Raw genomic sequence first — 25176 nt, 5'->3', positions numbered from 1 at the left:
GGGGGGAGAGTGTGAGGTGGCGCTCAGTGACAGTAAATGGAATCCGATCAGTGGTGTTGTGTTCTTAAGCTAGTTCTCCGTTCGCCGTTTTTGTTTTTGTTTTGCATAAGGGTTCCGTCGGACTGGATCGAGCTCTTAGGATATTCTGCCGCGGATAGGTGGTCACACGCAGGCCTTCCCTAGCCGAGCTAGTGGTCATCGTTTGGGCTGCCTCCCTCCGCGTTAGAGTTGTAATATCTACACAGGGCTTTCAGACGTGTGTGTGTGTGTGTGTGTGTGTGTGTGTTATGTGTGTTACAGGTTCAAGTGACATAATGTCAGTGTAATTGGGGCATATGGAGCTCTGGATAATTTTTTTGCTTTAATTGACCTGAGGTCAGAAATAGTGTTTTTTTTTTTATATATATCTATATATATATCTTTTGAAAGCAAACAGTGAATTGCACACATGAACTGACAGAAAGAGAGAGCGAGGTGTATGCTGATTTTCACAGGGTGACAGAGTGAGGAATCTTCTCCCCATGCTGTGTGCCCAAGCTCTCTTCCTCAGAGCTGTCATTCACTGTGGAAAAGAATTTCTTTAGTCATTATCTCCATCTGGTGGCCAAAAGTGGTAGTACAGTACTTCTGCACACCATGATAGGTAGTTAGTTGTTCTTTTTATTTTATTTTTTTATTTTTAGATCAAAAAATGAGGCTAGTCGTGTGGACTCTGTATACTGATTTCCAGTGTCGTCTTAATTTAAGTCATTAGTTATTTGTATGTGTGCTATTCGATGGATTTTGATCAGTGTAGATGCGATGATAAAAGAATAAGCTCTACGTCAGGAGATTATCTGCCACTGTGGTTATTCACACTTGAAGATCCTTTGGATTTTCTGTTCAAAAAGGGGCTCAGATTTTTTTTAAATCTAAAAGCTTTTTTTGTTTTTATAATCAAATTTGTTTGAATATGTCAAGGGCCGTTTCAAGCCCTTTTTAAATGAGGGTTGAACATTTTTTTTTTCTTGTTCATTTTTTTCAGTGCTTTAAAAGTTATTGTTTTTTGTGTGTTGTTTTGTTTTTGTTTCCGTAGACAGTCTCTCGGGGCCGAGGTGGGGTTGGGTGGGGTGGAGGGGGACTGGTGTACACCAGACTCACATAGCGGATAGTTCCGGAACAAATCCAGCCCTGACGCTGGACAGAAATCGCCACTCATGGGCTCACCAGAGGAGACATTTCAGGCAGGAGCACTCACCTGATGTCCGGGGAGACAGACACACACACATACACACACACACACACACATACACACACACACACACACACACATACACACACACTCAAAGAGCAAGGCTCTCTCTTCCAGAACCATGCTATCTGTCGTGTCAATGCAGAGCAATCCTCCTCAGAGTGTGACTGGCTCTAAGATGGGTCGTGGTCAGTGTCCGCCTCCTTTTCCCCCTCGTGGTGATGACCCCACTAGTGCCCCCTGGTGTAGAGACTGGCTCTAGTGACCCCTCCTGCTTGGTGCCCGTTCAAAGACGCCCCTGGCCTGAAGCCAATCATGTTTGGGTGAAATTGCCCGAACGAATTCCCCTCCTCTCTCTCTCTAAGTGCACAGCGCGCCCAGGCCTCTCATCAGAGCTGACAGAGATGGGACGGCCTAAACAGCAGAAAAGATGAGTGCAGGCTGCTGTCTCCTCTACGTGTAGTATTAAAAGGGAGGGATAGAGAGAGAGAGAGAGAGAGAGAGTGATTGTGTGTTATGCACAAGTGACAGGTGTGTGTTTTGAGCCGATCTGAGGGCTTGTGTGTGTGTCTGTGTGTGCGTGTGTTTAGTGAATCGTTGTGACACCACGTCCGAGTGGTCTGTCACAGCTAGGTGATTTGCTTTTAGCTCAAAGAGGAGAGAGAAAGAAAGAGTGTGTATGTGTGTGTGTCTCCAAGGAGACAATGGGTCACTCGTGTCCGAGCGAGTCTTCTGCCGCCTACCCGTGCATGCCCAGCCTTAAAAGCAGGAGTGTGACTTTAAGCGTTGCGTTGAAAGCAGGAGTGTGACTTTAAGCGTTGCGTTAAAAGCATGTCAGCTAATGTTTTGGCATAGCTATGAAACCATTGCCTGGCTTCATTGTGTCATTATAACAGGTGCCTCTTTGTCTGAGATTTTATAAACTTTTATAAACTTACACAGACTTTGAAGCCCCATCTCACTGCCATTTGAATAGATATTATTAGCTCATTCAAATAATTATTTATTCTTGTTTTTTTGTTTTCTATTAATGTTTCAGAGATGACTATTGTATTCGTTAGGTGTATTATTTAAGATACCATATATATTAACTTGCTATGGCTGGTAACCATATGTACATCTCAAATATCAACATAGTTATTTTTTGTTTTATTTTGAAACTATAATCTCCCATGTGTTTATTTGATAGTTTTGAAAGATAGACATATCAGTCGTTTCTCTCAGACTTCTTTCCTTTTTGCTGATGATGAGACACTTAAGTTGTAGTCCTCAGTGCCTATGGTGAGTGTGGAGTGAGTAGTTCTTTTGGCTTGTTGTTGTTGTGATGCGAGAGCTCCTGGTCAGCATAGGCAGGTGACTGAGTGCCTGAAGTACTCGCATGGAGCTGCAGCTCACCGAAAGCTGTTGTTGTTGTTCTTGTTGTTGTTGTTATTGTTGTTGTTTTATTTTTATTTTTTTCCAAATGTCAAAAACACTTTCTACATGGAACCATGTCACCTCAGCGAAACTGAATTAACAAAAAAAAAACCTACCAGACAAAGCAAAAGCATGGCGATGAGAAACAAACACAAAGCATCAAGTACCGTGTGTCACTGGTGAACGAACGTCTGGATGCGATGAGGGACACACACAGATTGGGTTCCGGCACCTGTTCCACATAGAGACGGAGAACCGCTCGCTGTGCCACTCTGCGCCGCGCTACTCTCCCAGACGCTAACAGCACAGCATGTCACATCCCAGACAGCTCTGGCCCGGGACACACCATGCTAGTGCACACGTCTGTCACCACCAGGGGGCGCCAGATGGACCCATATGGGATGAGATTTGGGGGGCCCCCCTGTCTCCCTGGGAACTCACACGGTGTGCGTGTACCGTCTATACTCGTCTTGGCCAAAGTCCTTTATTGGGGGAACGTGTGTTAGGGGCACGTCAGAGGCGCTAGCGGTTGTCTCGGCTCGGAGGAGGGATGGAGAGAGAGGGGGCGCTCGTATGAGAGCTAAGCCTCCAGCTACGCAACGCCTCCAATGGACGTAAAGCTGACGCGTCTCCCTTTAAGTGCAAACAGCTGTTAACATAGGTCACCAGTGCAGGGTAGACGCTGCAAACCCACAGTATTACTGTTTAGATGCTACCTTGATATTCCAAAAAAAAAAAAATTATGTATACTATTTAATTTAGTGTAAATGAAGCCTCTCTTTTTTTTTACAGTTTCTTTAGTTTGTTTTTGTTTTTTTCAAGAATCTGCATGTTAGTCCTATTGCATTGTCTATGTGATGAGATGTGTTTTCTTTTTGTTTTTCAGTTTTGTTTTATAAACTCATGCATCCATACTGTAATGGCCCTACCGCTTTACTGTGCGCTCGTTGGATTTTTCTATTTTTTTGTTTGTTCAGTTTTTTTTTTTTTTTGTTATTCTCAAGAGCCGATGTCCTGTATTGACTGCAGGCTTACATATATATAAATATATATTTTAAAAAGAATATCTTACGTTTAAAAAAAAAACACCAAAAATTTACTAAAAAGAATGGGAAAAAGACAAAAAATATGTAATTTATATTTTAGAAATGCATGCAAGAGGCTGGGAAGTCATACTTAGGATAACAAATGGCAGTGCCTTTTTTGTACTCTGACATTTACCCAAAATGTAAATGGTTTTATATGGACTTTAAAGTGTAATAATATTTCAGAGGAAAGCAACTACAGATGTGTTTGGCGGCTGGCTGGCGAATGGTGACATCATTACAAACCACAAACGTGATTGGTTCAGAGACAGCATACTCTCCTGTTGGGGTTGCAGACAGACGAGAAATGATTCCTTTATTTTTTTTCGTGCTGGTCCCAGCGATGTCCGCTTCTTGGGCTTCTGTACTCTGTAGGTACTTTCAATGCTGATATGAAGTAAAGAGATACACCTGACTGTACAACAAACAAACAGATGTATATATAAATATATATTATATATATTTGTCTATGTGTGTGTGTGTGTGTGTGTGTATGTGAAAGTATGGATTGTGTGTCTTCTGTAATTTTGTACATATGTCCTATGTCCCCAGAAATCAATACCAGTAATGCTGCGTCCCACTTGGCATGACCTGTATCAGAGGCCATTTTTTCTTTCTTTCTTTTGTTTTTCTTTCCTCTAAGGATGACTTCAACACACGTAGGGTGTCATGAATCCTGGGGGCAGGGTAGTTCAAGTCTGTACTTCGCTTATGACTCTGAGATCCTGTATGAAGTTCACAGATCTGGACGGATCTGTTTCTTCTGACTCTCCATTGAAGGCTCTCCCCTGCTAGAGCTCGAATGGAAAACAGAGTTTGAGAGTGAGTTTGGAACCCCTCTAAAACACACACACCGTGTCATATCCTGTCCCACGGGCAAATGGGGTGATTCAGTGACGACCGATTTAGCTTCTGAAATCCATTCGAATCTGTGGAATTCAGTAACTGAACGTCTGATTGGATTATCACATTAACCTGTCCAGAGATCACAAACGCGTACACTACATACATATACAGTATACCCATGGTTCATATACGCTGCATAACTTCAGTGGAGACTCCATTCATGCGTTGTGTGCATTAGAATGTGTGTTGAGTGTGTGTGTGTGTGTGTGTTATGTTGTGAGACAGAACGTTGTGTACTGTACGTACAACTGATGGGAGAGATGTGGTGTGTTATCTGTCGGGGAGCTGTCATGATTTTGAATGTTCTTTTTGTTTGTTTGTTTGTTTGTTTGTTGTTCTATGGGGTCTGTGTTACATGCTTGATGTCTTTGTAATAACCACAGACAAAAAAGTATTAAAGAGTAACTTTGGAAAAATACATGTTCTGTGTCTTTTTTGGGGGGGATGTTGGTTTTAATCGCTTATCGCTGTCAAACAGCCAAAGAGCATGACAGGAATCCACCACCTCCTCTCTCTGTTAACCAATCAGTGTGGCCAATACCACAACCAGCCAATGAGAAGAGATTCTTATTTCCAAAAGACAGCCCACAAGTGTGCAAGACAAAGAATGCTGAGTCACTGAAGTCTCCAATGGACCACCCTTTGTGTTGTGTTCTGTTTGCAGGTTTATTCTGTAGTAGTGGTACATTTAAGCAGGAAAACAGTAATGGTTATGGACTGTTTCTTTCCTTTTTCATTGACCGATTTATTAGTGGGATTAAATTAAAGTAATATTCAGTTAATTCAGTTTTAAGTGAAAGTGATATTCCTGGTTTAAGAAATGTTGCAAACTATGAAGTATATTTACTTTGTGTGAAGCTGAAAACAGTGAATTATCACTTGTAACCATACATATCACCTGTAACCATACACATATTAGCTATACCAGTTAATGGTGACTTGAGATATGCTAATCATTTTCTTCCACATACTGTACAGTGCATGCCATCAAGCAACCAATATGTGGTTAAAGTAAATAGTGTTCACTTAAATGTTGTATCATATATGGATTTAATATCTTTTCAAAGTAAAGTTACCAGACAGGTAAGAGAGAACGTCAAATATGACAAAAGATTTCCCAAGGCTGGGATGAGAACCGTCACACAATCCTCATTGTAAAAGGCCACACGAATGTCTTGAGGAGAGGCGGAGGAGGCCCTCAACTGGCCCTCAACTGGCCCTCGTCGCCCGTTTGACCGCACTTCACAAAGACGGTCAAGAACACTCCGAACATCTGGACAGAGAACAGTACACTCCGTACAGTACACTTCATAACACACGCACAAACACATCACCACTTTTAAAGATTTCAGACATTTCAATACTGACCGTGTTCATCACTCTCATCTTGAATACAACAGACACAACAGGCCCTGTTTACATGCTGCGCATTAATCATATCAAATAGACATTATTAGCTTTGTGAACCTATGGCGTATACATACAGATGTATAAACGTAATGCATTTACAGCAGATGGGATGTAAAGCTAAGAGCATTTTATTCTCCTAAATCACATTTCACAGACTTCCTTATCGAATGGGTGTCGATCTTTCACACACCGACTCATGGACCAAACCATTTCACATGTATGGCCAGACAAGGCAAATGCATTTATACAGTATTATGCTAAAGTGCACGTCAGATGGTTTGAGCTCTCAGCTTTAAAAGACACCTGCATTTCCATGAGTTGTATGTAGAAAGCAGACACTGAATTAGCACTACCCGATTTAGCCTCAGGTAAACAGGGCCAGAGAGATACAGTGTGACAGATGAATTCGTTTACAATTTCTTTTTTCCTTAATTGGTTACATATATTAAATCCGTCGTTTTGTGGCCATGTTCCTGTTTAAAAATAGTAAGGCTATTCTTTTCTCTTTTTCTTACATGAAAATACAGAAAGAGACAAGAAGAAGACAGTTTCACAAGCTTTACATCGCAGATATTAAACACAAGAGTACACATCAAGTACTCACTGCTGTGAGAATATTAGCAATACAATGGACTCTTAAATCCAGAGAGTCTAGATCATGGACGCAATGCCATTTGTCAAAGAGGGAGCTGACACATCCCTACAAAAAATACTGTTCACGATTTCAGTCTATTTTTATTCTAAAAAAAAAAAGGGGGGGGGGGGGTAATTCTTGCCTATCGCACTCTTGAACTTTGGTCTTTTTGTTTTCCTGGATATGATAGCTTTTCGAATACAAACACCAGGCAACACTTAGACATCACATGTAACCCACAACACACAATCTGTTCATGCAGCACCCTCTGCATGGGACTTTTACAGACCACTGGTGCCTGATGGAGCATCAGCAGACGGTCCCAATAACTACATATCCATATTTATTAGTACTTAGCGGGATTCTTGATGCCAGATACAGTATGGACGGTAAGGATCAGCAGGAGTAGCTGCCCACGTCTAGCACGTACCGTACCTCCAAATGGAAAGCACTTCCTGTATTTATATCTTTGAATGCAAACGCAAGCAAATAACATAAAATGCAAATGTTAAAATAATAATCAATAATAATAATAATAATAATAATAATAATAATAATAATAATAATAATAAACAGATGCAAAGATATGACCAAAAAGCAGTTGAGTGTTGATTGGGGGTTAAGCTTTCTTTCCTTTTACACCTGTGGAGTATGGATATTAGCCTTTTTACGAGAATATTGAATAGATTTCATAATCAAATACATATTTATATCAATGTTGAAAATGAATACAATTTAAAATAATATTTTTTTTAATGAAAAGAATCCTCTAGTTTAATGGGATTTGATATGCTGAGCATATTCCAGCGCACTGCCTTAGGATCAAGGACCTTCTTTGATAGACGTCAGTGGGCCGTAGGCTACCCACAAAGTACCAAGACACACACATGCACATGCACACGCACACGCACACACACACACACACACACACACACACACACACACACACAATCACACACACGCGTTAGGGGTGTGCAAAAAAAAAATTCACCTCGAAAAGTTGCACTAAGACTAACAGGTTGAGCTCACTTTTACGAGACACACTTGACACACACACACATGCTCATGTACTGGCACACACACCAATGAGACACACACAGGACAACAGAGAGATAGAGACAGATAGAGAGAGAGAGAGAGAGAGAGAGAGAGGAGGAGAGAGGGGGGAGGTAAGACAGAGGCACACTGGGGGTGCCTCCCAACATCTCTCCTCGATCCTCGATGCTCGATCCCCGATGGGCCACTGATCTACAACTAAAACTGGATAGACTATCCCATTGTTGCCGCCCCATCATTCTTTATGTAGATCAGTGAGGATCGAGGCCCGAGGAGGAAGGGAGGATGTATAAAAGACCAAATGAGAGGCACCCAGAGAGACCAGACGAGTCCTCCTTGTCCTGAGAGGCTGCTGAGAGACGCCGATCTGACCGTCCAGACAGCACGGGGCAGCCAGGAGGTCTGTCCAGGTCCCCGCCAGCCTCACGAGCGACTGATCACGATGTGTGTGTACGTGTGTGTGTGTGTGTGTGTGTGTGTGTGTGTGTGTGTGTGTGTGTGTAAGTGTGTGTTGGGGAGTTGGGTGGGAGAGGGGGGGGGGTCACCTCAGCTCCTGATGAGCGTAAGGAACTCGTCGCGTGTTTTGGGGTCCTCGCGGAACACGCCCAGCATGGTGCTGGTGACCGTCTTACTGTTCATCTTCTGAACACCCCTCATGACCATACACATGTGCCTGCAGACAAAGAGGGGGGGGAGAGAGGGGGGGGGGGGGGGGGGGAGAGGGAGGGAGAGAGAGAGAGGGGGGAGAGAGGGGGGAGAGGGGGGAGAGGGGGGAGAGGGAGAGAGAGAGAGAGGGAGGGAGAGAGAGAGATGTCTTGGATGAATATCTACAGTATTTGCCCTTGCCATATATTGTATTCCAAGCATTCTAACTTATGTTTAAATGTTCAAGGCAAAAATATCTGTCCTGCTAATAAAGCTCACTTGAATTGAACTGAACTGAATTGAATTGAGTGATGGGGGGTTGGGGGGGGGGGGGGGCAGAGTTAGATAGGAATTATGAACACACATTACATTCATAAATACAATCCAACATGACCACTGTGTGGCTGGGTGACTTATGGCACACACTTAGTGCCAGAGCACATTCTCAGTATGTTTTTACTCTAGATCTACTATTATATAGATATACTCAAAGACATCCTCAGTACGTTTCACTGTAGATCTACTATTATATAGATATGTTCAAAAACATCCTCAGTATGTTTTACGGTGGATCTACTGTAGATATATTTAAAAATATTGTCACTTTAGCGCTCATCAAATACTGCCGTTGAAAAATAACCTCCAATAACGGACATAACCATGATAAAAAAATATATTTTCTTTAGGCACTGCATTTTCAACATATTCAACAACATGTGGAACGTTTCACTGCATTGTCAGAAAGTAAAATATACTGTACTCTCTCAGTCTAACTAATGAATCATTACTCCTTCATCTGTGGTCATTATTATGGTCTGGCGTCTTACGTTGCTTCGATGACCACTCCCACGCCAGCGGGCTGCAGCGCCTCAGTGATCGCCACGGCGATCTGTTTCGTTAACCGCTCCTGGACTGCAAACACACGCACACACACACACGCACAATACAAGATGATTACATTCATACACAGATCCAGACACAGCTCCTAGAATGAACAGCTGACCAAACAGCCAGCTGCGCTGAGCCTGCGTCCAAGCGAGAGTTGAAGTAAATACCTTGTAGTCTCCTGCTGTAGATCTCAACAATCCTGTGAGAAGAACAGGAGGAGGACAAGACAACACAGAGGCGTGATTAGCTCACAGAACTCAAGTGGCAGGGATTCCATTCCAGCCCATTAATTAGCTCACTTTAACATAACAATACATACAAAAGCATGTGACAACAACATGTGTTTGTATCTGTATATGTATGGGCTGTGAGTGAATACATTTTCAGAATGAAATCGCTTAACCATTTGAAGACTGAATTATAAAACTTAATTCCTTATAGAGTGTATTGATAATGTTGTCTTCCTCGTGTTCATCCTAGTGTTCCAACATAACAACAGAGCAACAGTGGAGACGACTCGTCATTTAACGATGAAGGCCGAAGTGTGATGGCTAGAATCCTGAGGTATGTTTGTGTGTGTACTGTATGTGTGTGGTTTGGACATGCTGCAGGTGTGACGGTGTTGTTGTTGTTGTGTGTGTGAGATTGTGATTGTGATTGAGAATAAAAGCATTAAGCTGCAGGTGTGAAGAAGTGGTTGTTTGTGAGTGCGTGTGTGTGAGTGTGTGTGTGTGTTTGCGCATGTGTTAAGCTGCAGGTATTGGGGTCAGGTTGGATCAGGATCCTGACTGGCATCCTTCACTGCTGGACACTTGGAGTAATCTCCTTATGGACATATAGTAACTAACACACTCAATCACACACTCAGCTTAGCACCTTAGCTCACCAGTCCCACATACACACACACACACACACACACACACACACACACACACACACACACACACACACACACACACACACACACACACACACACACACACACACACACACACACACACACACACACACACACTCAGGCACAGCACACAGCTACCCCGCTCCCTACTCATACATAAAGATACAGATACAGATACAGACACACACACACGCACGCACGCATGCACACGCACTAATTTACAAAGTCCCTCATTCACTTATTGACAGCATCTGATCATTTGCTAATTAAGGCATGCACACAGACACAAACACTTCTTCACACTTGAGGCTTAATGCTTTCTCTCAATCACACACGCGCACGCACACACACACACACACACACACACACACACACACACACACACACACACACACACACACCAATTGTAGTCCTCACCTGGCCAGTTTGCTGAGCCCAAGCACTCTCTTATTGGGGAGGTAGCCTATATGCACCTGTGTGGACAGAACACAAAACAGAAACAGTGACCGGGTCTCTTTAGAAGAATGTTCAGGAAATGTGGACATGTCTTCAGGGCGTCCTCATGGTCCTAAAGAGAGTGGTCTCCAGAGGGTCAAGAGGTTTATGAGTCCTACAGTAAATCAACTGCTGAAACAGAGTGTACATTCAGGCTGCAGGGGACTCTGGACCAGCACCCACATCGGGAAGAGATATGATATGATATCTGATATGTGTCTGAGTGACAGGTCAGAATTGCAGTTGCAATTGTGTCTGTGTGTGTGTGTGTGTATGTCTGTCTGTCTCACTCTCTGTTCTACTGTCTTACTCACTATTCTATTGCCTGTCTGTCTGCCCCCATGATTAGGAACCTGTCTGTCTGTCTGTCTGTCTGTCTGTCTGTCTGTCTGTCTGTCTGATTACTTCTTCCTGCCCACCTGTAAGCCTCTCTGTTGGTCATTCTCTCTCAGCATGACTTGTCAATGTTCCTGCTCCACCTCTCTCTGTCCTCCTGTCCTCCATACCTCTCTTAGTCCTTTGCTTTCTTATCCTCTTCTGTTTTGTCTGTCTTTCTGCCTATGCCAGTGAGGTGCCTGTCTGTCTGCCTGTCTGCCTGTCTGTCCATCCATCCATCCCTCTCCATCTCTACGTGTCTGAGTGTGGCTGGCACTGTTCTCCTCCAACAGCCCTCCACCTGCTCCATACACCCACATGTACTCTCTTTAAGTGGCTGTCTGGTTTCTGTCTCTGGCACACCTCTCTGTCCACCTGTCCCCTCTACCTGTCTTAAAGGATGGGCTGTGTGGACACGGTCATTCATATGATCTAGAACGACATTTTGATGTCGTTATCGTTTTTTGAGTGACAAATGGCCCTTTAGTCCTTTGTTTTGTTATCCATCCAGCCTCTCTGTCTTTCTGGCTATGCCAGTGATCTGTCTGTCTGTCTGTCTGTCTGTCTGTCTGTCTGTCTGTCTGTCTGTCTGTCTGTCTGTCTGTCTGTCTGTCTGTCTGTCTGTCTGTCTGTCTGTCTGTCTGTCTGTCTGTCTGTCTGTCTGTCTGTCTGTGCCAGTGAACTGTCTGTCTGTCTGTCCATCCCTCCATCCCTCCCATTGTGTCTGTACTTGTCTACAGTATATGTGGCTGGCAGCTGTACTTCTCCAACACCACTCTATATCCACCATCCCCTCCACCCCCTCCACACGCTCCACCCGCTCCACCCGCTCCACCCGCTCCACCCGCTCCACACACACACACGCGCGCTCTCTTCAAATGTCACCAACAATTTGATGAAACAAACCGAGAGAAAGGGCAGGCACAACACGCACGCCACCATTTCGCTCTCTTGGCACTCTCTCCTTTTCCTATCCCCTCTTTCTTCTCTCTCTCTCTCTCTTGCTCTCTCTCCCTCTCCCCCTCCCTCTCTCTCTCTCTGTTCAGTCTTGATAATGCCTTTCAAAGCGGCCATCGTTGAACTCTATTGGCCCCCATTCAGCCCTGGTAATCCTGGCTGCCATCGAGGGGAAAGAGACACAAACACACTTGGACTTTTTCAATATCAGGTGAGCGTTTGAACGCAGTAGGAGAGAGGGGAGATAAAAGTGTTCTTTTCTCCCGCTGCCGTGTCCAATAAGAGATGAGTGATGCCACCATGCTGTGTGTGTGTGTGTGTGTGTGTGTGTGTGTGTGTGTGAGAGAGAGAAAGATGAGTCTGACCGAGACCAAAATGAGATGCTCAGAAAAGCACAACGTTTCGAGGAAACACAGATAAGTATATTCATGTGTGTGTGTGTGTGTGTGTGTGAGAGAGAGAGAGAGAGAGAGAGAGAGAGAGTATGCCTAAAATAAAATGTTCTTCAAATACCAAATGGGCAATCCTTTTAAAGAAACTGGTGAGTCATTGTGTTGTTAAGGGCGGTGGGAAGGTGTGAGGTAAACAGTTGGAGATATTATCATTAGGGGTCAAGGGTCAGTGGTGATATGTGATATGTTGGGGAGATGTAGAGTGCCTGTGTTGGGGTGCGAGTTACATAGACGGGGGGGGGGGGGGGGGGGGTTCAGACATAAAACTATATACTGGGCAATATATTGAAGGGAATAATCTGTGAGATACGAGATACAACTCAAAAGGAGGAAAAGATCAGGCATAAAAGGCTGTGTAAATATAATTGAATCGAATAATGAGAGATGCAACTCAACAGATACAATGTAAAGGGGAGGAAGTGAAGAGCTGGGAAATATCTACAGTAGAGCTGTACGTTTTGACCACCTCTGTGTTAAATAGGGCTATATGTAAGGAGTTCTGCGATAAATAGATCTATATTGGCTCAGGATCTGTGTGTGAAATACGGCTAGAAAGAGTTCTGCGATAAATAGATCTATATTTGCTCAGGATCTGTGTGTGAAATACGGCTATAAAGAGTTCTGCGATAAATAGATATATCTATATTGGCAGAGGATCTGTGTGTTAAATGCGGCTATATTCCAAGATGAATATTGTAGATGTATGAGGCTAAATATGAAGAGAGCTAGAGGCAAAGAGATACAAGTGAGATGTTGTGTGGCAAATATATGGCGTGTATAAGTGAGGAGAGAGAGAGAGGGAGAGAGAGAGAGAGAGAGGGAGAGAGAGAGAGGGAGAGGGAGATAAAAGGGGTAGAGGGAGAGAGATGGAGAGATAGGGGAGAGAGAGAGAGAGAAAGAGATGGAGAGAGAGAGAGATGTTGTGTGATAAATGCATGTGGAGGGCGATGAGTGAGGCAGCTACGGCTATCAGTGGGGGGTGGAGCACGGAAACACTGTCCCTCTGACAGCATCTGACAAACAAAATTACCGGAAAAAGAACAACACACACACACACACACACACACACACACACACACACACACACACACACACACAGCCTTGATCAATGGCCTGCTCTGTCATCAATGGCCATTTACACCATGACAGGAGTCAACAGCATCTCTCTTTTTGTTTTAAATGCCAAACACCTGCAGGGAGCCTGTGTGTGACAAACTGTGTGTGTGTGGGTGTGTGTGAGTGTGAGAGAGAAAGAGAGAGAGAGAGTTTGAGTGTGGGGGGGTTAATGTCAAAGCTGTGAGGAAGAAAAAGAAGGGCGATGCATTGTTTTCACGTGACGCTAACGCTAACATGGTTTAGAGGTAAGCATGGCTTCAGGTTCCTCTCCTTACAACAGCGTTAATTAAAAACAAGCTCAGCCTACGGGCTCCGGAGAGTGACACTATCAATACTGAGCACAAGGAGGCTTTACTAGCAGTCTAGAGAGGGAGGGAGAGAGATAAAGGAAGAGAGAGATAGAGAGGGAGAGAGAGAGAGAGTAAAGTCTCCATCAATTCTCAACTGTAAAGAGATTACAAACTCCCACTGAGAATGATCAGAGAGTGGCTCATGTTCACATTTAAGTTGGATTAGTCGTGGCTATCTCAGGGAGTTTGGGGAATTACATTAGAGAGAGTTAGAGAGCTCTGTCACCCAGGACATTTACAGTCTTGCCAAAAACACTCAGGCCACACACGCACATGCACGCACACACACACCACACACACACACACACAGAGGACTGTAATGAAGATGGTATAGAATAGACACCCATCGCAACGTCAGTCTGCTGTGCGCCACAATAAAATCAATGAAGACCCAGCTCTGTGTGCTCTGGTGATTCTTCTCCCTCTCTGGTTATTATGGTCTGTTTGTGATTTGAAATGAAAGCTGTAAATCTTCACTCGTGTCTTTGGTTGCTATGGATAAACTGGTTATTCATTTCAACCTACTCCACTCTTTGTTAGAGTAGCTCCCTAATCATTTGGCTGTGTCTACTTCTTATACTGTCTAGGACTTCTATGGAGGATTCTTTGAGTGTTGTGTCTCAAAGTCTCTTCTAAGAAAAGACTCCCTCCCTGACACCTTGAGGGCACCACAATCCATTGACTGTTTTAAAAAAGACCTAAAGACATTTCTTTTTAGCAAAGCTTTTGGTCCCTTTTAGATGTTCTTAAACCTTTTCTTTTTCCTCTTTTTGTTTTCTTTTTAATGAAATTGCTCATCTTATTTTTGTTTTTAACCTGTAGCACTTTGAGATCTCTGATGTAAAGTGCATTATAAATAAAATGTATTATTATTATTATAAAAGTCGCCACTGAGAAAAGTCGCCACTGGTGTGCCGTGGGGTGGGCTCCATGGGTGTCTTACCCGGCCAAAGATGGGCACCAGGTGGTGTTCACACATGGAGAACATGTCGATGTCCTTCACGATCACCATCTCGTCGTGGTCCTCATCGAAAATGGCGTCGTTCAGCACATCTGGAGATTGACAGCAGAGAGACACACACAGACACACACACACACACACACACACACACACACACGGCATGAAGGATGATGCGAGAGAAACACGAAAGAATATGCCAATCAATCAAAGCCTGAGTTATCAGACTGTGATGTCATTTCCTAATCCCACCCCATCTCTCTCTCCCACTCACTTCCTGTCACTCTCCTCACTGTCCCACGAATTAAAGGCGTAAATACCCAAAAGGAAAACAGTAATAATATGTAGCAAAACAAAAACACAAACACGTAACATGCAACACTGCTCAGATAGTACGAGGAAGCTATAACTAAGTGGATGGCTGTTTTTTCTTTTTATCAAGTTTGACGGATTCGAGAACACCTTCTTTCCTATGAAAATGCTTGGGTGGGCGTATGACTTGATGGCCATCATAGTCACCTCTTCAGCTATCAGTCCACTGGGAGAAAAACAAACAACACCTCGTCACTGCATGCGTGCACAAGTGTGTGTGTGTGTGTGTGTGTGCGCGTGTGTGTGTGCGTGTTTATATCTGTGTGCTTCATTCATTCACGTTCCCTGCTTTTAGTTCATATCATTGTTCAAATAAATCCTGCTTTATCTGCCGCTGCGGATGCGCTCTCCTTTCTCCCTCTCTGGGTTTTTCATTTCCGTGTTGGCCGCCGTCGCCGCACCAGAAAGTAAGTTTGCTCAGATACACGGCAGCCTGACCGACCGCTTGCCTCTGGGTCCCACCGCCCCTTGTGTTTCCGTGTAGACTGATATCATTAGGCCTCATTAGCGCACTGAGACCACAATAGTAACAACACAAAAGACAGCAACACAAAAGAGGCTTCAAATGCCTCGAAGGGAGCAGCTGGAAACAGTGCATCCCCAGCACACACACACACACACACACACACCCCTCCCCTCCTTCCAACAGGTGAGCCGTTCCAACTAACCACAAACATGAAGAGCAACCCAGGCACACCAAATTGGGTGACTGGGTGCTTTAAAAACAACAAACATTTAGTGATTAAAGTCCCAAGTCTGTGTTCCAGACAGAGCCATCCATAGGGAAGTAACATTTGAAATGAAATCTCACCTGTGCCCCCCCCCCCCCCCCTCCCTCCCCAGGAGAAACGAGGAGCAACAAGATTGAGATTGAGACGGATATTTCGAGATCTCAAATTGAACTTAAATTGGATTTGGAGTGATAAAAAGAGTGCTCTTTTGCATCTGGTTTCTCTCTCAACGTGTTCTTATTTCTCTTTATCTCTCCATTAAGGAGAAAGAGGTGGAATCTCAATAAGAGCTGATTTATCTCGTGAGAAAAAGCCCTTTTCCCTCAGGCATAAACAATTCCAGTCCATCAACAGGTAGCTTCAGCACTGGGAATGGGAGCGGCATCATTTAATTGGGAATAGAGTTTCAAATCTCAACAATCTTTTCTTTTGTTACAAGACAGCATCTTTGACTGGATATGTTGTCTATTTCTATTTCTATTTCTATTTATCTTAGTGCGGTGTAGCCTCTTTCAAAAGGCCAAGCAAACAAACATGCTTCATTTCACTGCATTTTAAACCTTTAGTTATACTCGTAGGGCATTGAAGTTCCTCTCATTTACAAGGACGACGAGTTTACAGGGAGAGGTCGTGCATTTATCAAAAAAACAATAGAAAAGACAGTTAATAAAAACATTTAAATGTAAAAATATCGTTTTTTAAATGTCCATATCATATATGGACATTGGTATATATGGTTCTATATACAGTATATGGTATGTATAGAACAGTCTCTGGTCCATATCATGTCCATATCATAGACAGTATAGAACAGTCTATGGTCCATATCATGTCCATATCATAGACAGTATAGAACAGTCTACGGTCCATATCATGTCCATATCATAGACAGTATAGAACAGTCTCTGGTCCATATCATGTCCATATCATAGACAGTATAGAACAGGCTACGGTCCATATCATGTCCATATCATAGACAGTATAGAACAGGCTACGGTCCATATCATGTCCATATCATAGACAGTATAGAACAGTCTATGGTCCATATCATGTCCATTGACAGTATATATAGAACAGTCTATGGTCCATATCATGTCCATATCATAGACAGTGTATATATGGTATATGGTATATATTGATATATGGTTCTATATACAGTATATGGTATATATAGAACAGTCTATGGTCCATATCATGTCCATTCTGATGTGGGCTGTCGGATGTGTCCGGCGCTATCAGATTATGGTCATTTGTCTGCCAGTGTTCTGTGGGCAGGATGTGGCCAGCGCTGGTCAAATAGAGTTAAACTGAGACCCAATAAGTCCAGTCCGACCTGAGGGCAGCAGCTGCTCGCGCAGTCAGCACCACTCTAGACTTCAATAAACATCCCACCCCCTGTTTCGCAAACACACGCAAGCAAACACACACACACACACACACACACACACTTTTATTGCTGCTCACATGACTGCCACCAACTGAAAGAACAGGAAATCAAATCAGCATCTGCTCTAGTCATATCTCAGCATCAACACATACACACACACACACACACACACACACACACACCGACACCCATAGACACACATACACACACACACTCAATTACAAGAAACACATGCATGCACATGCACATGCACACACACACACATATACTCACACTCAATTGCACACACCCTGCGCTAAGACACATACACTCAATTGCTCATGTGACACACAAAATCTCTCTCTCTCACACACACACACACACACACACCCACACACATAAAGACAACAGAGTGGGTTGTCATGGAAACCTTTGGAATTGTCAGGATGTCAGATAGCAGTCAGTCTACACGCTCTGGTGGGGTCGGGGGTGGGGGGGTTGCTCTGGTCGGCACGACAACACAAGGAGGCAGAGGTGGGGGTGACAGAATGGGAGTGTGTGTAAGAGCGGTAATGAGTGAGGACAGAACAATCCAAACCCGTGTAGTACATCTAGCCATGTACTGAACCTGCCAGTACTCTGGGGCTCAGCTCATTTAGCCACATTTGAAGCTACTTGGATAAAGGTGCTGGCTAAGTGGATAGATGGAAATGTACTGTAAATAGGGATATTAAGTAAATGTGACTTGTGATATATTTGAGGTGTGAGAATGTATTTGAGATGTGAGAATACTGCGGATAGAGTTTAGTTCAACATTCAACACCATCATCCCCTTCAAACTGATCACCAAACTCAGTGAACTGGGCATCAATACCTCCCTCTATAACTGGATTCCGCTCCCAACCCTGCACTATATTTCTTGTCCTGTCTATGCACCACGTGTCTATATTTTGTATATCACATTGCACTTTCTGCTTTTTTGCACTTCTGACGCAAACTGTACAATTGCACAATGGCAATAAAGTTGAACCTAATCCAATTTTCACTTTGGACAAAACTGTATAGTAAATACTTTAACCGTAACCGTAACCACAACCATAACCATAACCAAATTGGATCTATTTTGCCAGCGCTCACTACTAGCACTAAGTCTAAGGCCACTGGGCCAATGGAAGCCCCTTTCCCAGCAGCAGGAGGGATCCCTGAGCAGAGCCCAACCCATAAGGCCCCTCTGCTAGGGGCCAGGTAGAGGAATGGAAGAATACTGTAAGAGTGTGTGTGTGTGTGTGTGTTTGGGGGGGCATATACAGTATATGGGATATGGCATATGTATACAAATACATATAAATACACACACACACACAGAGAATTGTGTGTGTGTGTGTGTGTGCTTATATAATACACACACACACACACACACACACACACACACACACACACACACACACACACACACACACACACACACACACACACACACACACAAGTATATATACAGCGATGGATTCTAGGGGTGTAACAGTACACAAAAATCATGGTTCAGTGTGTACCTCAGTTTTGAAGTCACCGTTCGGTTAATTTTCGGTACACCAATTTTGTAACCACTGCTAGCATAAACTTTACTAATGATATTGCTGATACACAATAAGAATGGTATTTTGAAAAGATTTCAAATATGATGTATAAATGATTGATTGAACTGACATATGGTCCACCACTTAATATGTTTGTATGGTTCACATGCAAAAAAAGCCTACTGTTAAAGACTGAATTTGGTATTCGGTACACTTCTATATTGAGCCTAACGTCCTATACCTAAACAGTTTGGTACAAATATGTGTATCTGTACACCCATAATGGATTATGCTTGTAATGCTAATAATATGAAGACATTTGGGGTGTCACGATTCTCCAAATCCTCGATTCGATTTAATTTCGATTTTAAAGCCACGATTCGATTCGATTTTCTATCTTTTTTTATTAATGCATTCCTTGTCATTATTATTATTATTACATTTTTATTTTTTGCCCTCTTCCTATTCTGTTTCAGGGGGCTTTTATTTTGAAAGCAACGTTTATTTTGAAACCGTTCCATCCGTGAGGTTGTAAACAAAAAAAAAAACGTCAAACATAGACATGTGAACATAGTGAAATGAAGCAACACAGAATCATACTTTGAATGTTTGTGCACACTCTGAAGACACTCTGAAGAGACCCAAGGTTAGTGTTAATGGAATAAGTACTTATCAATGTGCATTTTAAGCCTTAAAGTCATTTTGAACTGTAGGCTAACTAAATCGGTTTTTTACTTGCTAAGTTGAGAAGGCTAAATTGGTGTTAGGCTAACTGAATGAACGCAAAAATGCTTCCACACCCGTGATTTCAGAGTAACAAGAGGTTGATGTGCATTTTTTAACTGGCTGCAGCCTAAAATTAGAGGAGTGTTGATGCTGCACGTGTGTGGTTTTGCGTTTTGGGCATACATGCTGGACGTCACGTTGGGGGTGTGGCTGCATCGTCGATTCTACTTTTCAGTTCGAAGTTCGAGATTGAGATGTAATTTCGATCGATTTCGATTTAAAATCGAGATCGTGACACCCTTAGAAGACATATATAAATGTATAATAACATGAGCAGACAGATGTGGGCCACACAAGAGCTAGAGGCTGTGTTGAGCTAGCAGAGACTAGCAGTCTACCCATTAGTGCACTCACTGCAGCCCAGTGTGCTGTGCTTCAGTCAGCCCTGACGCGCTGATGGCACCCGTGTTCACCGCAGCAGTGATTAGGTGCCCGTCAATCAGAACGGAGAACAACGTCCTTGCAATGTTCCAAAACTGAATCTGGAACTGGACCGTTAAAGTGGGGAAAACTCACTTTAGTCCATGATTGGATTTCTACACTACAACATTTATCCCTACCCATGTAAAAAAAAAATGGACACTACACATTATCATTGTTAAAGGAAAGCATACTGTAGCTTATATCAGTGGTCAGGTGGTCAGAGGAGAACACAACTGCAGGTATTCTTCTTTCAAGGTACTGTAGCGGGAGAGATGAGCACGACGGAAAAGGACTCAGAGGGCTTCTGAGAAGCTTCTTGGGTGAAAAGCCCTGGGGGAGGACAGAGAGGGGGTCTGGCAGCCAAGCGCTCCTGCCTCCTGCCTCCTGCCTCTGTCACAGTCACTTCCTGTTAACCCATGACACCCCCTCCCCCCCTCCCCCGCCTCCCTCCTGTCCCCCCCCCCAGGGGTCTCAGCAGTGAGTCACCGGCCACTGGCATCAGATCCACCAGCCTCACATGGACGCCGCCGCCGAAGATGCAGATGTGCGCACAACAAAAAGACCACTACAAAAAAATGTGACATAAAAAAGACCATTTTCAAATGGAGCTTCAAATTGACGTAAAAAGACCATCTTGAAATGGAGCTTCACGTGACGCTAAAACCCTATTGCCACTGTTTTGATCACATGGACACGTCTACAGATGTGCACATTACAGACAGACCGTCTCCAAATGGGGGTTTGGGAGAAAGAAAGAAAAAAAAAACCCAGCTGTGATAAGTCATGCTACAGCCACATGGCCATCTGCGACAGACACATCTAAAGCATGTTTGTTTTATTATTATATTATTATTTGTTTTATTATAATATTAGTATTAGTAAGCTGGGTAAGTGTTACAGGGGAGCTACATGGCTAAAGTGTTTCGTTTTTGTGTTGCGACTGCTGCAACAATTAACTTCCACTATAATCAATGGGCGTAGCTACAGCAGATGTGATAGTGCCATGTACATAAAAAAATGAAATAAAAAAATAGACCAGCCTTCTAAAATGGATTTTACGCACCACGAATGGAGCGCTTCAGTTACGCGCCTGGTGTAGCTTCCATGTTAGTCTAATGGCCACGCTTATCTGACAGTGAAAGAAGGCAGTATGATTTTGGAGAGCTCAGTCTGTGACGGGTTAGACATTTGGTAGTTGGTGCTTACAATGCAATGCAGATTTCACACACTTTATCAGTATATTGTCTGTGTGCTCTGTTTGAATCACACCCATGATCTTGTTGATTTGTACAACTTTTACTCTCTGTGGGCACAGAGGAAGCACTTGGACCAGAAGCAAAATCTCAATTCAAAGTAACAAAAGACCTGCAACAGGAGCCAATTCATGGACCGTGGTCTGAAAAAACTAAAACACCAATCAAGTGATGTGATTTGAAATTCACACAAAACCTGCAGCCAAGATGCAGATGCTGGCGTGCAAAGTCCGGCTGCTCTTTCAGGGGGTGGTGAACGCGTAAGCCAATGGAGTGGCAGGAGAGAGCTGTGCGGTCTCCCCCTCACTGCACTCCCCGCAACGGTACGCACACACACACACACACACACACACACACACACACGCCTCTTGACCATATTTGAGGTGGAGGTGGAGGTGGAGGTGGGTTGGGGCGCACGGCACGGGCGGCACACATCAGCGAGGCCAAAGGGCGCTGGGTGCATCCTCCACCGCCATTACTCAGCAAGTTTTCGGTTCCGCGCCCCAGTTCCAGAACCGTGTTTTTCACAGTAGGAGGAGGAGAGAGAGAGGGAGAGAGGGAGGGAGAGAGAGAGGGAGAGAGGGAGAGAGTGGCCCTAACAAATTCCGTCTGCATCCTTTAACTGCTTTTCTGGGCCTTCTCAAACCAGGTCCAGATGTGGACCATTGGAGGAGGGAGGGAGGGAGGCAGAGAGAGAGAGAGAGAGAGAGAGAGAGAGAGAGAGAGAGAGAGAGAGAGAGAGAGAGAGAGAGAGAGAGAGAGAGAGAGAGAGAGAGAGAGAGAGAGAGAGAGAGAGAGAGAGAGAGAGAAGAAGGGGCAGCTCCCGGTTCCTCCACTAACACCACAGCTCACAGATGGACCGGGGCGGAACAAAACATAATTCCAAAGAACCCCCTTGGAGAAGGCCCTCCATCAGCAGTCAGACTTGAGCTCTGACATATCTGTTGCACTCATCTGACCAGACCAGATATACGCAACAGGGTGGTTAGGGGTGTTGTGCATATAGGATGGTTGATGGTTAGATTGAGGGTAACTGCAAAGCGCTATGCAACTATAGTTGGGAGAAAACGGTTCAAAGCCAAGACAGGTTGTGAATGTAGATATTTCATATATATATATGAAATATTAAATAATTAAAATACATGGAAAGGGCTATGATGTAGCAGGAGTACTAACAAATAATCATTAACTGTTTTGATAACCAAAGTTGGGATGGACAAAGAAAAAAAACACATACAAAAGGGATTTTTTTGACAACATACACTGACAATGCAGAAAGAACACTTATAGAAAGACAATTAAATATGATAATTATTTAACATTCGCAAGAGAATCCACCCCTGTCCACATTCAGTGCGCTTCTAAAGAGTCTTAATCCATCAAACGTAATATGCAGGAGAAAAAAACAGGAATCTTGTGAAATTTTCCAATCTTAAGGAGAAAGACATGGAAATTGCCTGTTTGTAAACACGTTCAGCTGTCTTAGGATATAAATGTCATTCTTACCAATGATTTTCTCCTGGTAGCCTTTAGTGAAGAACTGCATAGCTGTCGCGGCTCTCCAAGGAGTTTTGAGAAGTCCTTGCCTTTGTGGGTCTTCTCCGAGCCCCCTGAGGATGGTCGTGTAGGCAGAAGCGATACTTGGCAAGCTCATCTCATTGTCCTCCAGACTCCGGGTGCGTTCTTCCCTCCAACTCTCGATGGCACCGGATGACTGGCCGCTGGTTTCCCCGGACGCCGCCAGAGGTAACCCAGCGCGGCTCTTCATTTTCGCCATCCCGTCAAAATGTCCATTTACTGAACTGTCACCTACTACTGACGTCGTTTGCTTTTCGTTCTGATTAAGAAGTTGCTTCTGTTTGGATCGGTCCATAGCTTTTTGTTTCACAGGTGCCCTTCACGACTAACTTTTCTGTGTTATCTTCAGATAGCCTACGTACGTTGTCGGGAGAGGCTTGTCTTCCGTGGCAGCCACCTGCTAGATTTCCACCGCTGTCAGGGCAGTCTGTGTACAACTCTGGGCATCTTTACGCTGTGTCTTTATAAACACGGGCTAATCCATGAGAGACGCTATTGGTTGGCCAGGCGAGTACGTCACGTAGCCTACTGTGCACATGTAAGCGGATGAGGGTAACCGCCGTAACTAGTAATTCGGAGTTGATTGATGCCCGCGGCAGGCTATTCATTGTAGTCGGGCCAAGACACGGTCAGTTTTATCAGCGTGTGTACATTTTGGGCACTTCAGTATCACGACCGAACTATTGAAGTAGCTTACAAGCTGTAACGGTATCCCGGGTGGTCATTACAGTGGGGGAACATCATGTCTAATCCAAATGGTGGTGAATTAACGCAGTGACAAATACCGACTCAGACGTTGTCATTCAAATCACACACAAGACAGTGCGCACTCAACATTTCGTTGCCTTGGCTTGCCACAGTATATTAAAACAGTATTTCAAATCAAATCCTACAGGCTATTTAGATCATAAGTAAAGAGCAGAACATTGCCCCACCTATTCATGTGTTTCATCAGGTCCCTTTCCACAGGTATGTAGGCTAAATCAGAGCTGCCAACTCTCACGCTTTTGGCGTGTGACACACGATTTTGCCTGTTTACACACGCACTCACGCCATACATCCATTTTCTCACGCAAAACAAAATCTGATTTTGGGTTGAGACTCGTTCGTTTCTTTAAAACTCCCCAACGGTAATATCAAGCACCTACATTATGACTGCAAACTGCATGGTTCTTGATTAATGCACCTGTGGAAAGGAACCTGATGAAACCCATGAATTCATTCCAGTCTAGGGGAAGTTTCTCATTACAGTAGAATGTGTGCACATTGGGTATAGTAGGCCTACAATTTTTTATTTCAGTCAGTACCATGGCCTAGGCCTACATTCATTTGGGGAGGGGCTCATGAATGACGGGATGAAGTCTGTGTTTGACACAATGACCAGTGCTCACCGTTCACATCCATCCAGTCCGGGGCAGGGTATTGACCCCTCGACACACACACACACACACACACACACACACACACCAAAAGTTCTGGAAATCATTTTACAGTCCTGTCTCGTCACCCTCTGCCTACCAGTTAATCTACCAGTTCTGCTACCATGCTATAGATCAACATATTGTCTAATAAATCATTAGGTCAGAGTCAGATTCCACCAAAACATCAACTAAACCGTTTCATACAAGTTTTTTATTATTATTTATATTTTAAGACAACACAAGTTAAAAAGGGACATTACAAAAGTTACAAAACAGATTGCAAACATACAACAACAAAAAAACAGCATTATCAAAACCGTATACCAAATATCAATGGATGACAGTATGCCAGCCAATTTTGAATAATATTCCACTTGCAAAAGTCCAGCACCTTTAAATCCCCGACAATGGTATACTCCACCTCCCCAGTAAATCTTTACAATAGAGAAACCTCTGCTCAACCAATGCGTTCGCCTGACCACTCACAACCTGCATTCGGTATAAAATAACACACCTGAACGACGTTATGAGAATGCAAAAGGCCACGCAAGTTTAACTGAATGTGCAGTCGGTGGCTTGTTTAGTCTTTGTTGAAGGCGAAGGCGGAGAGCTTGGCCGAGGTGTCCAGAGGCTTCTTCTTCTTTGCGCTGTTGACCTCTTCATCTTCTTGTTGTTGATCCGCTCGCTCCTCTCCTCCCTCTCTGCCGTTCACCTCTTCCTCTCGTTTCCTCTTCTTCACCTCCCCAACGTCTCCTTTCGCTCTCTCCGTCCAGGACTGCACAGGAAGAGAGAGAGAGGAG

At 43.8% G+C, this 25176-nt stretch overlaps 2 protein-coding genes across 5 annotated transcripts in view; both read right to left on the bottom strand.

Annotated features, from left to right (window-relative positions):
- Positions 1–5671: 5671 nt before the first annotated feature.
- Positions 5672–23375, bottom strand: gch1 (GTP cyclohydrolase 1). Its single transcript, XM_062523595.1, has 6 exons — positions 22884–23375; positions 14858–14967; positions 10587–10642; positions 9439–9470; positions 9211–9295; positions 5672–8411 (listed from the first exon to the last, which is right to left on the bottom strand). Exons 1-6 carry the CDS (start codon positions 23248–23250, stop codon positions 8285–8287), a joined length of 777 nt encoding a protein of 258 aa, XP_062379579.1. The 5' UTR covers positions 23251–23375; the 3' UTR covers positions 5672–8284.
- A 1192-nt stretch (positions 23376–24567) lies between these two features.
- The window catches only part of wdhd1 (WD repeat and HMG-box DNA binding protein 1), a 31480-nt gene continuing 30871 nt past the window's right edge, over positions 24568–25176 (bottom strand). For 3 of the 4 annotated variants that reach the window (XM_062523583.1, XM_062523584.1, XM_062523585.1), the window contains exon 26: positions 24568–25151. In XM_062523583.1, the coding sequence (XP_062379567.1) occupies positions 24957–25151 (195 nt within the window). In that variant the 3' untranslated portion in view covers positions 24568–24956. The remainder of the gene's footprint in view (positions 25152–25176) is intronic. The other variant, XR_009936590.1, reaches the window with a different exon arrangement.

The sequence above is a fragment of the Sardina pilchardus genome, chromosome 20 (assembly GCF_963854185.1).
Source record: "Sardina pilchardus chromosome 20, fSarPil1.1, whole genome shotgun sequence".
Classification (NCBI taxonomy): Eukaryota; Metazoa; Chordata; class Actinopteri; order Clupeiformes; family Clupeidae; genus Sardina; species Sardina pilchardus.
Note: the sequence above shows the minus strand (reverse complement) of the source record. Positions and strands in the feature narration are given on the sequence as shown.

Coding starts and splice junctions, on each gene's coding strand:
- gch1 (XM_062523595.1), bottom strand. CDS start 23,250: ATGGACCGATCCAAACAGAAGCAACTTCTTAATCAGAACGAAAAGCAA. Junction 10,643..14,857: donor TGGTGCCCATCTTTGGCCGG/GTAAGACACCCA, acceptor CTGTCCACACAG/GTGCATATAGGCTACCTCCC. Junction 9,296..9,438: donor CTACAGCAGGAGACTACAAG/GTATTTACTTCA, acceptor GTGTGTTTGCAG/TCCAGGAGCGGTTAACGAAA.